Genomic DNA, 9175 nt, shown 5'->3' with positions numbered 1-9175 from the left:
TATTTAATGTACAGGTGTTTTTGAAATGGTTCTCTTTGCTATATGTGAGTTTGTTAATTAAATTCACTGAATATTATGCGCAGCAGTTATATTAGCAGCAGAATAATTACAAATAAAAGCCGCCTGCGGGCTCCTGCTAAAACCCTCGTAGGCTATTCCACATGGAAAGGCAAAATATTTATTAATTCCACCTTTTTTTTAAGTTAAAGAAAGGAATTATTCTAGTCTATATTAGAAGAGTGAAAGAAAGTATATTTAAATTAGTAAATAAATTCCATGTTTGTCTGTAATTTGTAAAAATTACGTAAAAAATGCAGAACTATAATTAATAACAATAAAACGAGAAATCCTGTAACATTAGGCTATACCTCTGCCTGCCCATTCCGATATTGTCACCGTTGCTATAAAAACACATTTATGACAATAAGTAAACTCTTAGCTTCAATATATCATATCATGTCCCACAATAAATGCTTCAAGAACTGAAGGTTAAAAATTGGTAAACTTATAGTAATGCAAGCACAATTGTCAAGAATTTTTTTAAATCGGGAATTCAACTAAACGATCTGTGGCAGTATACTTTTGTAACAATCGTCCCAAAAAAAAAAAAATATATATTTTTTTTATTGCAACCAGCACAACACCAGTCCCGTAAACTTAGATAGTCTCTTAACATGGAGACAAAATAGCTGTAAATCATTTTCTTACGAATCACCGACAACACTGAATATTCCAAAACAATTTATTTTAACTAATAAATGATGATAGCTACACTTCTGATGTGAACTCGTTCTGTTTATAGACATGCCTCCAAGTCCAAACATTCTAAGGCGAGGCCTGCTGGAGCAAAGAGACAAATGTTTTGTTTTTGCTACAAAGAGCGCTTATAGCCTGTACATTTAGACAGTTGATTGTTGTTGTTAAGTCTTGTTTATAATATATTTTAGTATTGAGTAAGCCTTCAGAAGTAACTGTGGGAATGAACCATAGGCTAATTAAATGTGCCCATAAGTCTCGTCCCAACAATACCTGACAGCGCATTTTACATCAAGACTCATTGTATTATACATCAAGACTGATTTCTTGTCCCTTCTTGTATTGTTTTAGTCATCATGACTCGCGTGTAAAAATATGCACGTGCATACATTGAATGCAATGCATTAGCGGGGTTATTGGCGAATATTTTTTTATTTTATTTGCACCGTTAGACCTCTAGGTTAAAATGATTATATTATTGTAAACAAATTGCTTCAATTTTCTGCACATTTAATGATCAATATAGGCCTAAGATACGTTTCACATAAAAACAAATTTATTATTCACCCAAATACGGGCCGCCAGCATACTTTTATTAAACTAAAATTTCATAAGATTCTTTATTGCCCTATTTTGAAACGCAATGTTCAGTGCGCTTTGTCTTGAGATAATACGCGGACTGTTCAGAGAGAATGTGGTGTTTTTAAACATCCATGATTTTGTTTTGACTGCTCAGCTTGACCTTTTAACCTCGTTGGGAGAGTTTTCTGAATTTGTTCTTTGATCCCTAGACACAGGCTCCTGCACACTGCCTCGCAAAGACACTCCGCAATCCGAGCGCTTTCTGCACTGCTGTTGTCATCGCAAGAAGTCAGATGTGTGACGTTGATGCAAATTATGATAGCCTGCTAGAAGCGAAACCAGCAAATACAGAGATTAATGCATGCAATCGTAGGCCTTCACGTAAAAAAAAATAAAAAAATAAAATAAAAAAAAATTATATATCTATAGATACTTATACTTTCACTTGGAATAATAGTAGCCTATAGATTTTTTAGTAGCCTATTATATATATATATATATATATATATATATATATATATATATATATATATATATATATATATATATATATATATATATATATATATATATATATATATATATATATATATATATAATGTGGGTGTGTGTGTGTACACATTTATATTTATATAGGCTATAGGCTATTGTACATATATTTTGTGGAAGAGAACTATACGCAATACTATCAGCAAGGCTCAATTTGTATAGGCTATCTATTATTTATATTAGCTTCCCTTAAAAATGCCCTTACATTTTGTATTCCATGTTTTATACTTAATTGTGTATCAAAATGGCACATATAGTTAGGCCTACATTTAGTCCTATATGAATTGAATAATCATAAATAGTAAGGAGTTTAAGAATAAATTTATATATGTAGACCTTGTTATTTCTTAAAGCACTTTTTTTTTTTTTTACTCTCCCAATATTATAATCTCTTCCATCATATAACAATTGCAATGCGTTATCCGTAAAACACCTTTCTCTTGCAGTGCAACCACACTGCCTCATTCAAACAAATTAGAGTAGCGTAGAAAAGCATCGTTTTGTGATACATTTATTAAACAAAAATCTCTCAAGGGTTTGGGAGAACGACAAGTCATCGTAGCGTTTAAATAGCTACAGATCGTGTAATTATGTTAAGGGTTTGTAGACTAGGAAAAAAAGCAATGGCACATTCTACCTTTTTTATTTCAGACAACATCATCTGAACATATTAAAATCTTTGGCTTGAAGCGTTGGTTCAGTCACGCATTTGAAGAACTGTGAGATAAGGGATTTAAGAGACAGGGCTATCACAAAAACTCTAACAAGCCTGACACTTAGGCCTACTGAAACGGTGAGCAACCACATTGGGAAAGGAGAAGAAACGTTAGAAATATACAGCAAGTAAGGAGTAATATAGACATCCCCTTACCTGGAATTAAATATATACATCTTACAGTTTTGGCTATATATAAATTTTCATAGTGTTCGTATTTAGATGCATGTCCATATACTGTGTGATAAACAGAAATTTGTTTAAATATCGTATCTTCGTTTCGCAGAATTCGAAGACATCTCCTTTTCATTTGATTCATAAAAATATGAAAAATCACTTTTGTTGGGGTCAGCGTCCATGGCCTTTTCAAGAAGAGGACCCGGGCCATTTTATTCGCTATCTTCTTTTTCATCTTGAACTGTGGTTGTGGAATGGTTGTAGAGTCCTTGAGCCATAAGCTGAAGAGCAAGGCCGTTCTTATAGCCAGTGGCCTTTTTTATTTTGGCCCTCTTATTCTGGAACCAGATTTTTATTTGTGACTCATTGAGGTTGAGTTCCTGGGCCAGCGACTGTCTCCGCTGCTCCGTAATGTACCGATTGGCCTGAAACTCGGCTTTAAGTCTCTGCAGCTGTTCAGCCGTGAAAGCGGTTCTCGGTCGCTTGTCTTCTTTCTCGCTTTTCTTCTTTTTCAATTTTCGTGTCCTTGGGCCTAGTGTAGAAACAACAATAAAACGAAGACATAAATATCATAAAGCAGTATAAACACTACATAGGTTACCCACACCTGACAGAGAATGCAACGATTGATGCGGTGTTAACATGAGGGCCTACCTGACACGTCCGTATTGGACAAGCTATTTCGGCTGCGTTCTTTTAGAAATGTCGACAAAGATTCATACTGCAGTTCATTACGCAGCCCTTTCTCTTTCGTTACTGAATAAACAATGAGTGTTTGCAATGAAACATAATGAGTGTTGGGGTGGACTATATTACGTCAGCTGACAAGTAGACATCCAATTGCCAAACAGGCAGTGAAACAAAAATAGCCGCTGGAAAAAAATAGTTTCGTTTGTTTTATTTCTAAGCCACAAAATATAATAGCTGTAACCATGAAATGCACTGTTAAATTTAGAAGATATTTAATGATAAGCAAATCGTAGACCTGCAATGAAAGCTTGCATGTAGGCCTCAGTCCTCGAATGTCACTTGAGCTTACACCCAGCTAACATGGCGGGAAAGCCGAATGAGTCTTTGTGTGAGTCAGCTTATTCTTACAAAAGTTATCTCTTTTTTTTAGGTTGCATTAAATGCACAGAGTATAATATAGTATATTATTACTACCATCATATCAGACAAAATGACAACATGTCAACACATAGGCTAAGTAGGCCTACATTCGCCGTTTTCGACAACAATAGCAGTAAAGTTCGAAACCACCTTGTTATTGTCAGTCACAGAGAAAAATCAAATCGATAGATTAATACGTTTTTGTTTTTCTCAATATAAAACAGTCAAGCGATTGGGTATTATATATATATTAAAAAAACACTATATTTTAATAAAACATTTCAAAATGCAAGCTAAACTTGAAAGACGTAATGCACATAAAAACTAGCTAGCTCTATAAGGTAACCTTTGCAGACGAGCTGTGTTGATTGCTAAAGATAACTCTATTTTACTTTCTCCCGACATTATATCTTTGATTTTACATTTGTACGTTTTGCTCCATTGCAACAACTGTCTTGTTATTGTTCTAGACATAGTTTTTACCTTTAATGTATCCATGAATAATGCAGCTCATATCCAAACCCATTCATGCACAGTGTGCAATTTAAAAAATAAAATAAGAAAAGCTAAAGATCTGCTTACAGCATATTATGCAAAGCAAATATCACCACGCATGTGACATTACACGCTCGTCAAGAAAACAATTTTCTGCATTATCAACAACAGATCAGGACCAAAAGCTTTTCCTTCAGGAAACTGCACTCAGATGATCGAAATTCTGCTTGCCGTCTGTGAAAGTCCAGTGCCTGATCGCTCAATCAGTAAGTCAATCAGTGAAGTCAATCAAAGCATCTTTTCCAACAAGCCAGCTGACTTTATGGCAGGTATGCCGTGTAAAAATATTTTGCAGTCAACCTAAATATGTAGGCTACTTCGTGTGGTAACATCTAAACGAACTGGCTTTTGTTGAAGTCAAACAATATTTACAAAAAAATAAAAATAAAAAAATAATACTGAAACCATGGGAATACACTGGGTTTAAGACAGGTACAAAAACCGCCTAAAGGTAAGAACTGAACACTTTTACAGCGTGAGGAGATTAATAATAACAGACAACAAAAATCAATCAATTCGAGTTTTAGCCCTATAACAAAATAGTAATTCATATAGGCTATTTATGCAAATATCTATTGAATATCGAATAATATCCTGCTATCATAAATTAATTATAAATATTGCCAGCAGCATAAAGTCATGGTGGATTTAACGAACGCCACAAAACTTGGTTGATTAAATCTCGGCACTTTCCTCTTCTTATCTTTCCTTTATTAAGATAAAGCTGTTTGTACTGAGATTATAAACAAACTACTTTCAGATTAACGCATACCCATGATCACAGACTAAGATAAATTAAGCGCTATACTGAGAAAAGATATGCTCGTTATTGTTGTTATTATGAATTTCATTATGCTGCTGGGAAACTGTGGTTAGACAGACTAATTTAAAACGGATTATTATCTAAATATATAGCCTACTTGTTATCTATTACACATTATCTATAGGCTACTTGACATTAACGTATCCACCATTCCTTTTATTGTCAATGATTGTAAGATGGTTTTATAGTAGGCTACAATTATTTTGTATTGAAAAAGGTTAATACTTTACAGTAAGGTTTCATTAGTTAACACAATTAGTTACCATGAACTAATAATGAACTGCACTTCTACAGCATTTATTCATCTTTGTTAATGTTAACATTTATAATACATTATTAAAATCCAAAGTTGTATTTGTTAACATTAGTTAATGCACTGTGAACTAACATAAACGTTGAACAGCTGTGTTTTTATTAACGTTAACACATATTGTAACAATTGTAGGCCTATTGCTCATGGTTAGTTCATTTTAGTTAATACATTAGCTAATGTTAACAAATGAAACCTTATTGTAAAGTTTCACCAGAAAAAGGCTAGAAATTTAAAGGACGATCAGAACTATATAATGTTTTTCAACTACACAATAAACGCACTTTGCATATTTTGTTTTTCTCCAGAAAGTGAACAAAATGGTGTGCGGCCTAAGTGACTATTGTTCGCTCATGCCTCAAAACAACCCAAGACTGCTGAGTATGACAGCTTCAGACGCTATAAACGAGTTTGATCAAAACGCGCTGTAGCCAATCATAAAAAATAAATAAAACATAGCTCACTATGCGACCTCCAAAAAAAAAAAAGAACAAAAAAAAAAAAAAAAGTTTTTCGCGTGCAGCGTCAATCGCTGTTTGTGAATTATGCAATGCAATTAAGAAACTAGCGCCTTACCAGATGAAGGTCTGTCCGAGTACCTGGTGCAGTACACCCACGCAGGCCATAGTAAAGGCTGCGACTCTTTAGCCGGCGGAGTTCCCCCGTTAGCGTTCACCACCACTATCGACGTCGTATTCTCCCCGTACCTTGCTGTGGTAGTTCCATTTCCCTCGACAAGCTTTGCCGAGGTCTGCTTTGAGGATGGTGAAGACGACGAGGACGAAGAAGTGCTGTCACTACTGCAGTTTGAATCCTGGCAAAGGCTGCTATTATGCGACGGCCTTATTACCATAGGGTTAACATTCTCCCTACCCGAGGTTTGCGCGCGGTCCCTACTCCCAAGATCTTTCTTGCAGCCGAAATCTGGCCGTAGAATATTGTCGATGAAAAAGTTCGTGGTTCTGTGGGCTTGCTGCGCAGCCTGGTGAGGTAAAATCGGAGGGGATGGTATATTGGGTGAGAGCGAGACGCTATCAGATTCAGTCGAATCACGACTATTTTGATCCTTTTGCTCCTCCATGACAAGCTGGATCGTGGTCTGCACTCCAAAATTCCACTTGTTGCAAAGAGCAGTATCCGGATAGCAACAAACAAGAATACAGTCTATACTGTTAAAATAAAGGTATACGAAATACCTTAAGAGGAGCGACTGTCATAGCATCGGAATGCTTTCCGCGATCAAGGCGTTTCAAGTGTCAAAACGCACCCGTTATTCATGTCAGATAATGCATCGCGCGATGCTCCGCAGTCCCCGACTCGCTGCCCCGTGTGACAGCTCGCGCTTAACAAACTCTTTCTAAAATCACTGTGCCCCTCACATACTTTTTTTCCTGAACCGGAAGCACGTGAGCGAGACACACGTGCAATAGACCAATGGGGTACCAACATCCTTGGTGTCACAAGAAGAGAATATCCAATAGAATTTTACAATCTTATGCAAATGGATGGATTTCCAAGACCAAATACGCTGGCGAACGGGAAATCCACTCTAATGAGGACTGGATGTTTTTGGATCGGCATTGGCTTTTGACAGAAAAGATCTGACACTGCTGCCTGATAATTCATTATTTTAGTTGCTCGTTGTATTTTTGTCAAAACTAGACACTAATAACATCGCGAATAGCTATTTTCTGGGATTCTTAATCTAGGTATGGCGATAGACGGAGCTAGTGAAAGAAAACAGGAGTGAGCCTTCATAATTATTATTCTTTGAGACAATGAAATACATAATGGTTAAGAAGCAGAATTACCATAAAATTAGATAGATTGATAAATAATATTAATATTAAAGTTTGCAATTATATGTCAAAATATTATAGTCTGATAGCATATAAGGTCGGCCTATAATTCGCCTAATTATCGTAATAACAAAACAACAGACTAGTCCATATTTATATACTTGTTTACTTATTTTTCAGTCGAAACGTTTTAACCAGACACTGTCAAAAGTGGTAATTAAATTGCAATTGCTAGCCTACCTTAAGGATTTCTACCTGACCTAAACCATAATTCAACACACTTTTGCTGGTGTAACCTATCCTAATGTCTAGTCATATTAATGCAGCCATATTAAATAATATTTTGATTTGAATGAAAGCGTGTTAATTAGATAAATGAATCGCATTCGGGTTACGTTTATAAAACAACGGACAGTTTACTGTTTACTCGCATGATCCTTTAAATGATTCACAAATGGATGGCCACATCAAGAAAATGTGGCAGCAACCGTGTTTAGTTAAAACGAAAAAAGAAAAACTCACAACATAAAAGCAGGACGTGTTAATAACAAGTAGACTAAATGGTTTAAAGTTTCACCAATTAGGCTACGCAAAATAATACGCCAAAAGGGCAAGCAGGAACGCATGCACACAAAACATTTAGAATAATAACACGGAATTTTAGTAGGCTACATGCAGCATTTATTCATATAAAACTGGTTGGGTTGAAATCTTTATTCGAAAAGCTCGAGTGGGTACTTAATAAATTTCTAATTAGGACACTATCAATATGCTATTTGAGCCAAGTAGCCATTGTGAGGCACGCTCCTTTTCAGGCGGTAAATTAGCACTCCAGCTCTTATCTCGGCTGCATGCGACGTCTTGAGAGGGGCTGCAAAAGATAATTTATAGGTTTTAATTAGCGCCCATTCCGCCTGATCAGCTTGGCGTTCATCACTAGCGAGTGAATAAAAGCCGGTCAAAAGCACTGTCACTAGCCGCTGGCAGGGCGCTTTATCAAGGTAAGCAGGGCCGTATTACATGAGGTGTAGAGGCGACGTAATTTCCCCAGTGCTGATAAAGCCCGTTGAATAATGCCGGAGTCATCTGAGACACCATTTACTGAAATGACTTTATTGACGACTTAACGTCGGTAATTCATTTTACCCTTCACGAATCGGACCTGGATTGGGTACAGTAATGGGATGATGAATGTGGCAACGGGCCGCACCTCGTATTATTGAATATAATACACACGCCCTTCTCTAAATGTCTCGAAAATCATGTAAAAATCGAAGTTGTAACTATTTTAATTTCATTATGGACAGGTTGAAATATTGTCCGGTCTTGAATAGCTCTGTTGCAATGATAGCTCACGGGATCTTTAATTACATAAAATAGGCGCTCATAGCGAGAACCTGACAACAACACAATAGGATTTTGGGTTAAACATAAATAAATATTCCATATACAAAACTTTACACACGCATCCATTTTCATCCCAGGTGTGTTTTATGGATTGTGCTTTTGGTTGTGCTTTTCAGAATTGTTTCAGCCAATTAGCTAACAGCATAATTGCCTTGATTAAACTATGAAAAATCCACCTCTGCCTACAAGAATAACTACACCTTGTCGAGCAAAATAAATCAATGTGAAACGCTGCCAGTCGCATTCACTGTGAACAGTGAACACGTTCACTAAAAGGGATGTTTTACTTAGGACATGTTTTCCCGCAAAGAAAATGTGAGCAGTAGCTCTCGGCTTTGCACTTCAAATCAAAGAAAAAGACAATATAGGCTATATTTATATATTAATAGGCT

The 9175-nt window shown here is 36.0% G+C and overlaps 1 protein-coding gene across 1 annotated transcript; it reads right to left on the bottom strand.

The window, feature by feature from the left end:
• Positions 1–2288: 2288 nt before the first annotated feature.
• en1b (engrailed homeobox 1b) lies at positions 2289–6934 on the bottom strand. The gene is made up of 2 exons (XM_084397085.1): positions 6154–6934; positions 2289–3311 (listed from the first exon to the last, which is right to left on the bottom strand). Exons 1-2 carry the CDS (start codon positions 6656–6658, stop codon positions 2992–2994), a joined length of 825 nt encoding a protein of 274 aa, XP_084253211.1. The 5' UTR covers positions 6659–6934; the 3' UTR covers positions 2289–2991.
• Positions 6935–9175: the final 2241 nt, after the last annotated feature.

Source organism: Rutilus rutilus (assembly GCF_951802725.1).
Source record: "Rutilus rutilus genome assembly, chromosome: 2".
Lineage (NCBI taxonomy): Eukaryota > Metazoa > Chordata > Actinopteri > Cypriniformes > Leuciscidae > Rutilus > Rutilus rutilus.
The sequence above is the reverse complement of the archived record's forward strand: the minus strand, read 5'-3'. Positions and strand labels throughout refer to the sequence as shown.

Coding starts and splice junctions, on each gene's coding strand:
- en1b (XM_084397085.1), bottom strand. CDS start 6,658: ATGGAGGAGCAAAAGGATCAAAATAGTCGTGATTCGACTGAATCTGAT. Junction 3,312..6,153: donor CTCGGACAGACCTTCATCTG/GTAAGGCGCTAG, acceptor TTTCTACACTAG/GCCCAAGGACACGAAAATTG.